The 16,318-nt window shown below is 48.5% G+C and overlaps 1 protein-coding gene and 1 pseudogene across 1 annotated transcript; both read right to left on the reverse strand.

Annotated features, from left to right (window-relative positions):
* Window positions 1–9,637: 9,637 nt before the first annotated feature.
* On the reverse strand, window positions 9,638–11,038 carry LOC148142274 (uncharacterized; annotated as a pseudogene).
* Window positions 11,039–12,236: 1,198 nt separating this feature from the next.
* Window positions 12,237–12,908, reverse strand: LOC122540551 (nuclear factor of activated T-cells, cytoplasmic 3-like). The gene has a single exon (XM_043676417.2). The coding sequence runs from the start codon at window positions 12,906–12,908 to the stop codon at window positions 12,237–12,239; it is 672 nt and encodes a 223-aa protein (XP_043532352.1).
* Between the last annotated feature and the right edge of the window lie 3,410 nt (window positions 12,909–16,318).

A 16,318-nucleotide genomic window follows, 5' to 3' on the forward strand; every position in this document is an offset into this window, starting at 1 on the left:
TCCTCCATGATAAGAGGCCTCGCCCTCGATCTCTTCATAGCCCCCGTGCTGACCTCTTACCCACCCTCGATCTCTTCATAGCCCCTGTGCTGACCTCTTACCCACCCTTGATCTCTTCATAGCTCCCGTGTTGGCCTCTTACCTGCCCTCGATCTCTTCATAGCCCCTGTGCTGGCCTCTTACCCGCCCTCGATCTCTTCATAGCCAACTGCCGCCGTGACATTGACTGCCTCAATCTCTACACCCCTCTCACCCACGCCAACCTCTCACCCTCAAAACGTGCAGCCCACCACTCCCTCTGTTCCAACCCCAACCTCACCATCAAACCGGCAGACAAGGGTGGCGCGGTAGTAGTTTGGCGCACCGACCTTTACACCGCTGAGGCTAAGCGCCAGCTCGCGGACACCTCCTCCTACTGCCCCCTTGACCATGAACCCACCTCCCACCACCAAACCATCATCTCCTAGACCATCCATAACCTCATCACTTCAGGGGATCTCCCATCCACCGCCTCCAACCTCATAGTCCCACAACCCCGCACCACCCGTTTCTACCTCCTGCCCAAAATCCACAAACCTGACTTCCTAACTCCGACCCATTGTCTCAGCCTGCTCCTGCCCCACTGAACTCATCTCTGCATACCTCGACACGGTCCTGTCCCCCTTAGTCCAAGAACTCCCCACCTAGGGTCGGGACACCACCCACGCCCTCCACCTCCTCCGTGATTTTCGCTTCCCCGGTCCCCAACGCCTTATCTTCACCATGGACATCCAGTCCCTGTACACCTCCATCCCCCATCACGAAGGACTCAAAGCCCTCCGCTTCTTCCTTTCCCGCCGTAACAACCTGTACCCTTCCACCGACACCCTCCTTCGACTGACTGAACTGGTCCTCACCCTGAACAACTTCTCTTTCCAATCCTCCCACTTCCTCCAAACCAAGGAGTAGCCGTAGGCACCCGCATGGGCGCCAGCTATGCCTGATTCTTCGTAGGATATGTGGAACAGTCCATCTTCCGCAGCTACACTGGCACCACCCCCCACCTTTTCCTCCGCTACATCGATGACTGTTTCGGCGCTACCTCGTGCTCCCTCGAGGAGGTTGAACAGTTCATCCACTTTACCAACACCTTCCACCCCGACCTCAAATTCACCTGGACCATCTCAGACTCCTCCGTCCCCTTCCTTGACCTTTCCATTTCTATCTCGGGCGACCGAATCAACACTGACATTTACTATAAATCGACCGACTCCCACAACTACCTAGACTACTTCTCCTCCCACCCTACCCCCTGTAAAAACACCATCCCATATTCCCAATTCCTTCGTCTCCGCCGCATCTGCTCCCAGGAGGACCAGTTCCAATACCGTACAACCCAGATGGCCTGCTTCTTCAAAGACCGCAATTTCCCCCCAGACGTGATCGACGATGCCCTTCACCGCATCTCCTCCACTTCCCGCTCCCCCGCCCTTGAGACCTGCCCCTCCAACCGCCACCAGGACAGAACCCCACTGGTCCTCGCCTACCACCCCACCAACCTCCATATACAGCGTATCATCCGCCGTCATTTCTGCTACTTCCAAACGGACCCCACCACCAGGAATATATTTCCCTCCCCTCCCCTATCAGTGTTCCAAAAAGACCACTCCCTCTGTGACTCCCTCGTCAGGTCCACACCCCCCCACCAACCCAATCTCCACTCCTGGCACCTTCCCCTGCAACCGCAAGAAATGCAAAACTTGCGCCCACACCTTCCCCAATACTTCCCTAAAAGGCCCCAAGGGATACTTCCATATCCGCCACAAATTCATCTGCACCTCCACACACATCATTTATTGCATCCGCTGCACCCGATGTGGCCTCCTCTATATTGGGGAGACAGGTCGCCTACTTGCGGAATGTTTCAGAGAAAACCTCTGGGACACCCGGACCAACCAACCCAACCACCCCGTGGCTCAACAATTCAGCTCCCCCTCCCACTCCACTAAGGACATGCATGTCCTTGGACTCCTCCATCGCCAGACCATAGCAACACAACGGTTGGAGGAAGAGCACCTCATCTTCCGCCTAGGAACCCTCCAACCACAAGGGATGAACTCCAGTTTCCTCATTTCCCCTCCCCCCACCTTGTCTCAGTAAAATCCCTCAAACTCAGCACCGCCTTCCTAACCTGCAATCTTCTTCCTGACCTCTCCGCCCCCACCCCACTCCGACCTATCACCCTCACCTTGACCTCTTTCCACCTTTCGCATTTCTGACGCCCCTCCCCCAAGTCCCTCCTCCCTACCTTTTATCTTGGCCTGCTGGATACACTTTCCTCATTCCTGAAGAAGGGCTTATGCCCGAAACGTCGATTCTCCTGTTCCTTGGATGCTGCCTGACCTGCTGCGCTTTTCCAGCAACACATTTTCAGCTCTGATCTCCAGCATCTGCAGTCCTCAGTTTCTCCTCACAAGTATGTCTTTCCCTTGAAAGAATCAAACTTTCCAATGCTTATTCAGGTAAATTCAGCGATATTATTCTGACCTGTGGGTTTTGTTGTAGAGGTAGGGAGCATGCCTCCCTTCAGTTTTGACTCTGTTTTATTCTGCCTTTGATCCTCCTTCTATTACTGAAGTGTAAATGGTGGAAGATCCCCAAATTGATATAAATTCAATTCCATATTTCAAAAGCTACAGCGATAACACAATATTCAAATCCTTTAAGGTTAAAAAAAGCATACAAACCCCTTGTAGAAAAATCTCCCAAAAAGCTCTATATCATTTTATCATGGAGCTGAATGAATAGTGAAAATGGCAATCAGAGCTATTGGCAGAAGCAGAAGTTCTTTTTGTCATGTAGTGAGTATGTAAACACTACTAGCAACTTCTAGGAGTTTGGGAAAGTGAATGACTGGGCAACATATCAGTATAATTTGAATAGTAACATTTATTAACCATTAAATTATAAACAAAAGCATGGAGAACAGGGCTTCACTAGAACCTTCTTTCATCAGGACACTTTCGCTTGTGATCTGGCATCCTTCTGCACAGCTGCTTTACAGTATCAGGGATCCAGGTTTGATTCTACCCTCGGGTGACTGCCTGTGTGGAGTTTGCACATTCTCCACATGTCTGTGTGGTTTATTCCAGGTGCTCTGATTTTCTCCCGCAGTCCAAAGATGTGCATATCAGGTGGATAGGCCATACAAAATTGCCCCTTAGTGTCCAGGCATGTGCAGACTTGGTGGATTAGCCATAGAAACGTAGGGATAGGGTAGGATGAAGGTTTGGGTGGGATGCTGTTCAGAGGATCAGTGTGGATTCAATTGGTTGAATGGCCTGCTTCCAAGCTGAAGGGATTATATGATTCTATGTTCAGTAGCCACATTGCAGTACCGTTACAATTAACTCTTTACTCTACATATCACTACAAGTTGTTATCTTTGCATAGTGCTTACACTATTTACACATCCTCCAACTGTGGGGGTAAGAAAATGTCCTTAGCATCATTTGATTCTGATTCATCAAGCTCCCTTCTCATTCTAGCTGGGAACACAGGACTAAAGATAATATTTCCTGGACTGTCAAAGCACCATTAAGCAGGCAAGTCAAAATGCCATTCTATTTTCTGTCAGATATCAGCCTGTTATGCACAAAACCAGAAACAGAAATTATCTCCATTACCTGTTTCTGGGGAATGGGACCATGATGAGCATTGTTCACAAATCTTGTCAGAAAGTATCCCACAAGTAAATTGACCAAAATACCTAGAAATATTTGGCCACTCAAACAGCGTTCATCGAGAAAGGTTCAGAGTTAGTATTTTAAGAAAGATGGGAAAAGTTAGAAATGCAGTACGGTTTTAAGTAGGAAGGGGAAACGGAGCATGAGGGAGGATCTATGATAGCGATAATAAGGCATTGAATGACAACTGTATAAGAGCCAAAGGGAGTGATAAGGGGCCAAGTGAATAAACCAAAGATGTGACCAAAAGTTGGTGAAGATTTCAGATAAATAAACTGCTGCCATCAGAAAGCTTCAGTGAAATCAGGATTCAGACTGAAATTTGCAAAAAAAAAACAAATTGGTGATATGGGTGTTGTGACATAAGCAAAGATCACAGTCAGCTTTTGCATTTTTAGTTTAGTGAGCAGATATGAAGGATGGTGGGTGATATATCACAACTGGGTGCAGCTTGACTGTACCCAATGCTAATGAACATGTACATCCAATATAAATCATCAATATCAGAGATATCTGAAACCAATTGGAAATTCATACTTAATCTGTCTAAACTAGAATGCCATATTTTGACTAAGAAATGAATTTAAAATGATCAAACTTGTTCACCTTGAAATGGTTCAGAGCAGTTCGAAAGTGGACATATAGGAAAAGCGAATTGGGAAGAAAGTGCAAGTGTTACTAATACAATTATTTGTATATCCTTTCCTGGAACAGTTGATGTGCAAGTTCAAGTAGGACATCTATTGTCCATATTGATCTGCTACCCAGATATAGGATGCTCCAAAAGATCCCAAGGTAGAAAATAAGCTGTTGATCAATCCATTTCTTCATACCTGAATCCACTTAAAACAGTGGAATCTTATTCCACAAATTGTTTAAACTTATGGAGACACTGATAATAAGTATAGCATTGAAACTGGAGACTTTAGAGATCACAAATGAACATCTTTTAAAATCCTAATTTTGTCCAAAATGACATGAAGTTGGGGATCTAGTGAAGTGCTTATTTATTTTAATATAATGAATGTCACATCTAGTGTAGCTCTAAATCTTTCCTCTTGCTGTCTTCAACTCTCCTTCTGTATTCTGCAGTATCTGGCCCACTGTTACTATAGCAACCATTTATTGTCTACTTGCTGTTATTGGCACAAGTGTTGAGCAGTTCAATAGTGATTTCCACTTTAACTCTTTTGCTACCCGTTTCAGCCAGACTGCAAAACCTGTTTGTTAAAGTCATCTTGAAAATCATCATGCTGGGAAATTGATTACTTTGAAGAGCTCAACACAAAAAGTACGTGCAGGAGTAGGGCAACGACCCCTGAAGTCTGCCCTGCTACTTTATTGAACCATAGCTGATCTACCCCAGGCCTCACCTCCTCCTTTGTGCTTGCCCCTCATCGACTTCAACTCTTTGATATTTCAAAGATCTATCCATTTCTTCTTCAAACACATTTAGTGATTTAGTCTCCAAAAATCTGTGGGGTACAGAATTTCACTATCCTCCAGGAGAAAAAAAGTCTTTTATATTTCAGTTTTGAATTAGTATCCTCTTATTCTGTAATAACATCCCCAAGATTGATGTGGAAACACCTTCTCAACATTTATCCTGTTAAACTCCCTCAGACTCTTGTATGTTCCAAGAACATTATCCCTCATTCTTCTCAATGCTAATGAATAAATTCATAACCTGTTTAACTATTCTTGATCAGTCAAGGGGAAGTGATGGCCGTATTAATGCTAGACTATTAATTCTGAGATCTAGGTATTGATGTGTGCACGTGGCTTTGAATCCTGCTGGGACAGATAGTGGAAATTGAATTCAATAAAATCTGGAATTAAAAGTCTGATGATGACCATGGAACGATTGCTATCTGGGAAAAAAATCCACCTGGTTCACGAATGACTTTTATGGGAGGAAATTATTGTCCTTGTCTGATCTGGCCTACACGTGACTCCAGACCCAGAGCAATGTGGCTGATCCTTAACTGGTCTCTTGGGAAAATAGGGATGGGTAATAAATGCTCTCCACTTTTGCCCGAAACGTCGATTTTACTGCTCCTCGGATGCTGCCTGAACTGCTGTGCTTTTCCAGCACCACTAATCCAAAGTAAATGCTCTCCTAACTAGTGATGCCCACATCCTGCAAATGAATTTTTAAAAATAAATCCTTCATCCCAGAAATCAGCCTAATGGATCTCTGTTGAAGAACCTCCAATGCCAGTCTGTGCTGTTTGAAATACATGGACCAAAACTGTATACAATACTTTAAGTCCAGCCTCACCAATACCCAGTACGTTTATAATACGACTTCATAGAATCATAGAATTAGGCCCAACAAATCCACACTGACTCTCCGAAGAGTATCCCATGCAGACCCATTCCCTTAGCCTATTACTCTATTTTTACGCCTGACTAATGAGCCTAACCTACACATCCCTGAACACAATGGACAATTCAACACCGCCGATTGACCTAACCTGCATGTCTTTGGACTGTGGAAGCAAACTGGAGCACCCGAAGCAAACCCACACAGACACAGAGAGAATATTCAAACTCTACACAGACTGTCACCCAAGGCTAGAATTAAATCCAGCTCCCCAATGCTGTGAGGCAACAATGCTAACCACAGAGCCAACATGCTGCCCTTCTCTAGTTATAAATTCAAACCCCCAGCATTAAAGGCTAAAATTCCAACAGATGCACTGCATGCTAGTGTTTTGTGTTTCAGGCACTAGAACACACAGATCCCTTTATTTTGCACTCTTTTTGCAATCTCTCCATTTCAGTAATGATCTGCATTTTGATTCTTCTACCAGAGTGCATGACCTCACACTTTCCTACATTAAATTCCAACTGCCATGTTTTTGCCCACTCACTTGACCTATCTATATCTCTTTACAAATTTCTTATGTCCTCCTCTGGACATGCCCTCCCATTTATTTTTAGTCCACCAGCGAATTTGGATACATTAAATCTGTCCCTTCCTCCAAACCATTTAAATAGATAGTGAATTATTAAGGCACTAGGACTGAGCCTTGTTACACTCTACAAGTTGCACCTTTCCACCCTGAAATGGACTCATTAATCCAGACTCTGTCTTCTGTGTGTTGAGCAATCCTCAATTCATTGTAATACACTCTTGTCTATACTATTACCTCGTATGCAATAATCTTTTATGTGGCACTTTTGGAAATCCAAATACATTACATTTAGCAGGTCCCTTCCATCAACTCTGCTTGTTGTATCTTCGAAGAACTCTAGCAAATTTTGTCAAATATGATTTCTCTTTCACAAAGCTAGGTTTGACTTTGTTTGATTCCTTTAAGCTTTTCTAAATCTCCTGTTGTTTCTTCCCTAATAATGGACTGCGGCATTTTCCCAATGATCAATATTAAACTAACTGATTTATACTCCTCTCTTTAACAGGGGTGTCACATTAATGGTTTTCCAATTTGCTGGAATCCTTCCAGACTGCAAGGAGGGCTGGAATATTTTGACCAATGCCTCCACTTCCTTTGAAACCATTGAATACAGGCCGTCTGGTCTTGGCAACGTGTCTGCCTTCAGTCTCATAGTTTGTCAAATACTTTGTCCCTCCTAATAGATAGCATTACAATACATTCCTTCCTTTAGTACCTTGCTCATCTGATATTGTTGAGATATGTACAATTTACATGATTTTAAAAGCTTACAAGATCAGATAAGGTGACCAATCTTCCTTCAATTTGATTCTTGTGCATTTGTTTAGTTCAATCTTGAAAACTAATCAGAACGTTATTTTGAAGAGAAGTTTGAAAAGAAATGAACTGCATCTTGGTTCATGAATTTCTTTATTCTTATGTGAATAAGTCTTCCATCCTGTGGAGTATGGCATATGTTTATAAACTGTTTGAGTGTATCATTTCAGACAGCTCCAAGGGGAGATTTCTACTCTCTTCCAGATGTCAGGAGGATGCCTTTATAATTTCCCTACCTTTCAGAGCACTGAGGAATCTGTCTGCCTCTGGGATTTCTTTAATTAGGTCACCTATGATGCAGCACCATTTTGCCTTCTGATGAGAATTATGCCATATAAGTGATGTTTTCATAGAATCTGCCTCATTTCAATTATAAAACCTTTCTTGTGAAAGGCAGCAAAGTAGCCATTCAGCATATTTTACATTCTATAGAGAATGTTATGACTCACTGGGTTAGTGGGCTGGAAATCAAGTCATCACAAGACTAGGGGGCACATGTTTAAGGTGAGAGGAGAGAGATTTAAAGAAATATATAAGGGGTATTTCTTTTTACATAGAGGACGGTTCGTGTTTGGAATAAACTTCCTGAGGAAGTGATAGATGTGGGTACAATTATAAGATTCAACAAACATTTGGGTCAGTAAATGAATAAGAAAGGTTTGGAGTTTTATGGGCCAAGAGCAGGCAGGTGGGATTAGTTTAGTTTGGAATTATGTTTGGCATGGTCTGGTTGGACCGAAGAATCTGTTTCCATGCTGTATGATTCTATGACTCTCAGTCAAAATAGATATAATCTAACAATCCACAGTCCACAATTTACCTGATTGATTAACTCTGATTAAAAAAAGAATATTCACCAGATTTCTAAACTTAACAAGAAAACAGCTATTAATTTCAAACAATTGTTTTTTGTCTATCTGGTGACAGAAGAGACACATTGGTAAAAGAAAATTTTCTATAACTTAAACGCTACCCCTTCTGCAAAAGTATTATTTTGCAAACAGTCACAGACACATACAAACAGACACACAAAAAGACAAGAGAGGGCACATATATGAAGGTTAGGGAAGGAATTAAAAACAAATTAATGATACACAATTCTGTCACTAGTCCAGGTTGTAGGCATTGATGAGATGTTTACTTCAAGTCTCTCCTTTCCATGTTTTGATGGGGTCAAGAGACTGTGAATACATCAATACTTAATCTTTCTTCCACCGGTTGTTAGCACGGATGAAATGATATCAGTCCGAGCCCAGAGTGCGGTTCAACAATCAGTAATGTTTATTGATACAGTAACACCGGCGGAGACCAACCGAGGTCCGAATCTCAGCTGTTCTGCTGTTCCCGCGCGCTGCTACACATTATATACCTTTCCTTGTCAGGATGTGAGGATTTTGAGTATGAATGGGATGATAGTTCCCCATCATCGCTGGAGTAGGTGCAAATGGTGGGTTTCCTGCCATCCCAAGAGAGTTGCAGTGTACACACAATAGGGTGCTAATTGGATTATGTAAACGAGTCTGGGTACTATCTGCTTGTCTCTGTCTGTGAGGGCTGGGGGCTAGCAACCCCCTTTGTTCTCTTGGGGTGCTGGTGTGTATTAGTCTGTTCGTTCTTGTCTGGTGGATGCCTGTCCTTTGTGTCAGGATGGTTCTGTATTGATGAATATGGTTGTGTTTCAGTCAGTCTCTTGATTTGATTAGGAGATGGGTTTCCATATTAATTAGCTCTGGAGTTTCGGTCTATGAGTCATGGTTAGTGTCTGGCCTAGTGTGGATTTGATCTGTCCTCTGGCTCCCATCTCCCGGTCACGTGGGCGGACCGGCAGCTGCTGAGTTCTGTGGGTTTAAGCTGCGGCTGCCGTCCGTTTTTAAAACACAAAATGAATTCCTATAGTTTTACCGATGTAGGCATAGTCCCGTGGTAAATGCGGGGCGGCTCTGATGCCCGCTTGCAATCCCCCCTTTCGGCAAGGGGTTGGACACGTCCACACCCCCGATGCCGATACCTTGAAAGTCGGTTCCTCGCGTGGTACATTCCGCTGGCCGTCATGCTGCAGTCATGGGGCCTTTGGATAGTCCCAGGAGATGGTTACATTAACTCGAGCCCTGAGAGCTCGTGGTGCCTGATCGCCTGCCAGGAGTCTATGGCGTGGAGCATGGTCTTTCTGGCCTTTCATTTCTTGTGCTGACAGCATGAGTGACACGCCACGAGGAGCCAGGCCAGAGCCAGCAGTAACTATATGCCTACAATGGTGTGCGAGATGATTCGGATCCAGGGATCTATATTTACGTTTAGACCCCAATCCCACACCCTCTGTGCCCAGCCCTGGGACTGCAGAGCTGTCTCTGTGTCCCCCTCTAGGTCCTTTATATGTGATTGCAACTGGTGGTACAGTTTCACTGAGTGCCCTACCCGGATCCTAAGCTCCCGTAAAACCTCGGCCAAATGTGGGATGGGGGCTTGGTCGGGCTCCTGATATTCCCTGAGGGTGTCCCTGAATTTGTCGGTAGTTTGTATGGACTCGGGGTTCCGTCGTCGGACCTCTGAGATGTGAGCTTGCCCAAACGTGACTGGGCGCCTGAGGGTGAAGCAGAACTCGTGCTGGGGAATCGGGCACTGCAGTCCGTTATACCAAAATGAGGTTTCAAGAGTGGAAACACAATACTGTCCTCTTCCACCATACCCCGCCCTAGTGAAGTGGGGGCCCGTGGGTTCGATTTCAAGGGTGCAGCCCTGTGTCCGGTTGAACCCGCATTCCGCTGTTTCACTCCTTCATAAGGGGTGAGGGCAGATGGTAATTGCCCTCCGCCACTTGCAGCCTGTAAGCGGCACCCCGTACACAGTGCCGTTTCGAGATATGGCTGTGTGGTGAGCTAAACGATATTTGAGGGAAGCGTTTTCCCGTATAACTCCGATGTTCTCAATGTGAAACAGGGGAAATGGCCCAGACCCTGGGGTGACCACGGGGATCAGGAGGACAATCCCGACTCCTGTCGCCTCACTGACCTCACAGTCGGGAATCAATGGGTATACTCTGGTCATACCCTTCAGAGTCCGGCTGTCGAGCGGCCCTGAGCGCCCTGCAAGTGAGGCCAGTTTGGCGCTGGCGATCCAGTCGGGCACCTCCCCCCTTTGGACCTGGTCAAGATTATGCCGGATCTGGGCTACCATCCACAGGCCATACGCATGGCACAGCTGCCCCTCGTGGATATGGGCCGTGTTTTCTCTTTCCCGGTCTATAAGGCGGTTAATGGTGTGGGCGTGTGTTTCCAGGACTGCAATGCCGTCAAGCTGGATATATGCTCCCTCTTCCCCCAGGAATGCCTGGTCTGCCTGATCTGTGAGAGACCTTTGTAGCAGGTCCCTCATTACCCCTTTTAGTTGCTCGATCTTTTCGTTAAGGCCCTGAATGTCTGGGGAGTCTACAATGGATGTCCCCGTGTTGAGTCCTGTGAGAGCATCGTTGACTATGTCCCGTCTGTGTCGTTGTGTGTGCGTGTTATGTATGTCGGTCCGGTAGTGGGTTGCCTCCATGGCGTCTATGGCCCTCTCTATAACCTCCTTCCCCATCATGGCGTATAGGTTGCATACCTGTGCTGTGCAATAGTCCGGTACCCGGATGCCCGATATATTGACCAGCACAGGTACGACCTCGTGTCGGACGTTGTCATAAAGGGCCTCTCCCTCATCCCACAATACCAGTCCCCCCGCGGGCCCCGGTCCCAGAGAGGGGCACGGCAATATCTCGGGAGTCGTGGTCGGGGGTGGTGTGGTTGGGCCGGGTGGAAAGCACAAATACAAGGAGATTACTGCGGCATTGGTGGGCTCATAATACCCGCAAACAGACAGATGCCGTAAAGTAAAAGCATCAAAGGCCGGGGCAGAGGCGAGGTCCTCCGGCATGGCACACATTGTCCCGAACATGCAACCCCCCAAGTCCATCGCCGGAGGCAGGTCGGCCGCGGGTCGCGCTCCGACGTGCAGAATAAACAGAGTGTCTGTACGCCCGGGAGGACCTCCAGCCAGGCGTTGTAGAACACGTCGATCTCGTCAGGCTTGTCCCTTGCAGGAATACAGATGGCCTCGGACGCGTTGAAGGCAACACCGTGGTGGTAGGAGTTGTCATGTATCTCGGGGAACGAAGGCATCAGTTGTAGGGCGAAGAGGAGAGCAGGGAGGAGAGCGGTGCACCGGTGAAGCATGGTCTGTGGGACGAGAGGGAGAGAGAGAGAGAGAGAGAGGGGCACCCTTACCAAGGGTGTAGGGTTAGTGTGTGTAGGAGCAGGCCCCCCCGGACCGGTCTGCCCACCGTGCTGTAAGGAGAAAAAGGAGGTGGTTAGAGTCAAGTCAAAAGGGGAGGGGGGGGGTGTCTGCCCGATCGGGGCTTAAGGGAAGGGTTTAAGCTGGGACCAGTGTTTCCATCTGCCCTTTCCTTTCATGTCGACACAGGCGCAAGTGTCGCTGGTGAGGATAATTTTGTGCGGTCCCAGCCACCGGAGGCGAAGCCGGGTCGGTCGGGGGCGGCCTTGACCAGGACTTTGTCCCCAACGCCGGGAAGGGGTTGGGCGGGCAGATGCGGTTGCAGTTTTGTCTGGTCCCTAATGTCCTGCTGGTCGCGCGCAGTTTGTCTAAGGGACCGCAGTTGCGCGTCCAGCTGCCTGATATAGTGCGTCATCCTGTCCCTCAGTTTCATAGTGAGCTCTGTGATGGGTCTTCGGCTGGACTTCTATTTTCAATTCATACTGTAGATACTGACTTGGCAAAGGCCAGTCTAAAGAAGGCAATGATGAGGTACTGGCATGTAAGTAAAGCGCTGGGACTGACTTCTTTTTCTCTTGCCATTGCAAACATAAAACTGAACTTGAACTGCAGACGTAAAATTTTTGTTATGGTATGGAGGGACTTCAACAACAAGATTAACCCCTTGTGACTTCTCCCTGATAATTTTTCCTTCCACCTCCCATTGAGGGCCCTTTTCAAGGAAGACAATCTTAGACTCCGGAAGAAAATTGAAGCCATTAACGATCATTTCTTCTCCACCATTGACCGAGCATGAATTGGTGCTGTACTTTTCAATCTGAGGAAGTTCCTGAGCTGAACGCTGAGAGCATTCAACAGGAATGGAAGCTGCTTGCAGTGAGACAACTTTTCCATTGGGCTGTGGGATATGCACATGGAAAACAAGGCGAACTCTTGTATTTTTTCTTCCAATGTCAGTTTCACCCTTGCGAAGTTCAATATCAGAGTTGTGTAGTTTCAAAATTCCTGCACAGTCAATGCTGGCAGTCATATTGTTTTCAGGCAGAAGGGGAATTTCAAGAACCTTTGTACTGGTAAATATAATTTCTTGGCTAGCTGTAGCAACAGTCTTGCCAGTGATTCTGTGCACTTGGTAGAATCCATGTGGTCTTAAATAGTGGTCATCAGCAGTACCAATGAACATCGCAGGTTGATTGGCTTTTCATTGTAACCTTGAAGCTTAACAACTGGATGACCTCCAGAAGATGCCTTCACAGCTCCTCAGCTCCCCTCAGTGCTCTTGTGAAATTTGCGGGATGTCCACAGGAGGTGGTGGTGGAACGCATCCACCACCGCCCCCAGTTCGCCCATAAGGTCGATACCCATAATCGTCCCCTCCGAGTTTGGGCAAACCCAGAAATGCACGGGGAGTAAAATGTTGTCTACCTCTAGGAGGACGGCCTCGCTTCGGCGTGCAATAACCGAGCTTCCCCCAATCCCTTTAATGGAAATGGAGTGGTGGGTTGAGGGAAGGTCGAGGTCGGTGAGGGAGACCGACGCTCCCGTATCAATCAAAATCTTGCATCGGCGGCCCCCTAGCGATGCGGAAACCCAGATACGGGGGGGTTGGCTCCTGGGACGGGGGCCGACGCTACTCAGTCTTTGAGTCGACCGAGCAGCTGTAAAAGCTCGAGCAGATGGTCCCGACTGAGTTGATCCAAGTCGGGGGCGGTGGGTTTCGGGCTTGGGCTGCGGGGTTTGTGGGATTTGTGGGGTCTGGGGTCGCTGTTGACCCCTTGTCTGGGGTGATCCTGGTCGTGGGGGTGCGAGGAGTGCGGCTGTGAAGGTGGCTGGCCCCCCTTCGGACCCGGACCCCAGGGGCGTCGGAAAGAGAGCGGGCATTGGGCTTTGCGGTTTGCAGCAGAAGCAAACGTCCGGTTCGTCCGTCGAAACTGCCGCAACGGAGGGCGCCGCTCGGTTGTCAAGGGACATGGCCCAGTTCTCAAGCTCCGCAAAGGTGACATAGGGCACCAGGCCGGTCCGTAGGACTGCCTGGTGTGCGGGGCTCAGGCCGTCTTTGTATAATTGGATGAATGCAGGGTTCTGCCTATCAGCGTCAGGAACCCCGCTGTGTGCTCGGAATGCCTCAAACTTGCGGACCCCATATTCCTGGGCGCCCTCCCCAGGTTTCTGAGTGATACCCACAATGGCGTTTCAGTCGACCGGTGTATGGCTGAGCGCCTCGCTGACATCAGCCTTGAAGTCGGCGAGGGCAACCTCCTGTTCGCGACGGCTGTCGCTGAGGTCAGCGCACCATGACCCATTCTGGTGCGCGAGCTGGCGCCTGGACCACAGGTTCTCCGGGAGTTTGGTCCAGACCAGGCTGGCCACGTCCCTATTGTGAAGGTTGTGGCAGATCTGCATCTCCCTAAGCCTCTGCCAAAATTCAGCGTTATTGTGCCGAGGCTTAAGGGCGGGGAGCCTGTCCAGAAGCTTCATGGTGTCGCCCGGGGTCAGGGAGACGTAGGTCATCTTAAAGCAGGGGTTATGGGCAAGGGACGTGGCCCGTCCCCTCTCCCCTCCCCCGGGGGTATATTCAACTTTCATCGCGATTCCCGGGGGTCCGGATTGTCTGTGAGCCCCTCCCAGTCCCAGGTGGGGGACGGCGGGGCGCTGGGCGCATCGGATAAGGTCGGTAAAACCGTACGGGCAGCAAGCGCCTGGGCTTCTAGGTGCTCTGTGGCTTGCTTTTTCTGGTCTTGGACATAAAGCTGAACCTTGCCAGCAAGCCTAACGTGTGCCTATAGCACCAGGACGCAAGCTTTCTCGTACCTATCTTTCTTCTGGCGGGCCCACCACTCGCACTGTACATCCAGCAGGTCAGTGGGTCGCCAGCCTGAGCGAAGCATAGCATTAATAACTTTCTTTATTCTCGTCGGCTATAAAACGGGTAAGGGAACCCTCCGGCCCCCAATCTAGGTCTTCAGCCGTGCTTCCACCCATGGTAGGGGCGCAGCGGGTGTAACTTGACAGAAGCTAAACTAAAGTAAAGCTAGCAGGCGTGCTAAGGGATGTCACTGGCACTAGCTTATTAATCTCCCAGTTGGGGAGCCCACTCCCTGTAAGTCGAACCCTAGCCCCGCGGGTCAACCTGGGCAGGGGTGGGGATAGTTACAGACGGGGCGCGTGTCGATTCCTGAGCGCGCGACCCTGGGTTTTCGTGAGTCTCTCTCTCACCGCCTGATGTTCAGTGGCCGTGTGTACCCCACAAACACTGGGCGTGAACCAGGGGCCCGAGTGCAAGGGGGGGGGGCGTGAACTCAGACCTAACCGCGCCTGATCCTGCAGAGGCCAACACCTCGGGACTGCGAAGTCAATGGGCAGAGCGCGTAACCGTCGCTTGGCCCAGAGGCTCCGCGTCTCGGGCTGATTTGAAGGACTTCCCTTCTTGTAGCACGCGTAGACCTCCCAGCCTCTACCGCGTACGCAAGGAAGGCGCGAAAACCGGGCTCAACGTACAATGGGGTCCCCTATCTCCCACTGCAGAGGTCAACCAGGAAGGCTTGTTTGGTCGGTTTTTAAATAGGGGAGTCAATCTGTCGGGGTCTCGTACCTAAAGTCGTCGGTCCAAGGATAGTCCGTCAATCACAGTAGCACATTAACAATAAACGACAATAATAATAATCACGCACACTTTTACTAGTGTTCCGTGACCCCAATTGCCCACCCGCGAAGGATCACTCACACACACACACATTTTTTAAGATTACTCTACCGTTACACGACTGCCGGACTCACTCTGTTCACAGGTTCAGATAATGGCCAGTAGTGCAGTCCCTTGCGGGGCACTGGGAGACTTTTACACGAGAAGTAAAAGAGTAAAGATACTCACCCAGTGCCGTCGCAGGGATCCAGCAGCCGTCGTTAACCAGGACGAAGCCCCCATTGTTAGCGCGGATGAAATGATATCAGTCCGAGCCCAGAGTGCGGATCAACAATTGGTAACATTTTATTGATACAGTAACACCGGCGGAGACCAACCGAGGTCCGAATCTCAGCTGTTCTGCTGTTCCCGCGCGCTGCTACACATTATATACCTTTCTTTGTCAGGATGTGAGGATTTTGAGGATGAATGGGATGATAGTTCCCCATCATCGCTGGAGTAGGTGCAAATGGTGGGTTTCCTGCCGTCCCAGGAGACTTGCACTGTACACACAGTAGGGTGCTAATTGGATTATGTAAACGGGTCCGGGTACTATCTGCTTATCTCTGTCTGTGAGGGCTGGGGGCTAGCAACCCCCTTTGTTCCCTTGGGGTGCTGGGGTGTATTAGTCTGTTCGTTCCTGTCTGGTGGTTGCCTGTCCTTTGTGTCAGGATGGTTCTGTATTGATGAATATGGTTGTGTTTCAGTCAGTCTCTTGATTTGATTAGGAGATGGGTTTCCATATTAATTAGCTCTGGAGTTTCGGTCTATGAGTCATGGTTAGTGTCTGGCCTAGTGTGGATTTGATCTGTCCTCTGGCTCCCATCTCCCGGTCACGTGGGCGGACCGGTAGCTGCTGAGTTCTGTGGGTTTAAGCTGCGGCTGCCGTCCATTTTTAAAACACAAAATGA

Source organism: Chiloscyllium plagiosum, unplaced genomic scaffold (assembly GCF_037043375.1).
Source record: "Chiloscyllium plagiosum isolate Xiang-an unplaced genomic scaffold, Cpla_swu_hap1 HiC_scaffold_29, whole genome shotgun sequence".
In the NCBI taxonomy this organism is placed as follows: Eukaryota; Metazoa; Chordata; class Chondrichthyes; order Orectolobiformes; family Hemiscylliidae; genus Chiloscyllium; species Chiloscyllium plagiosum.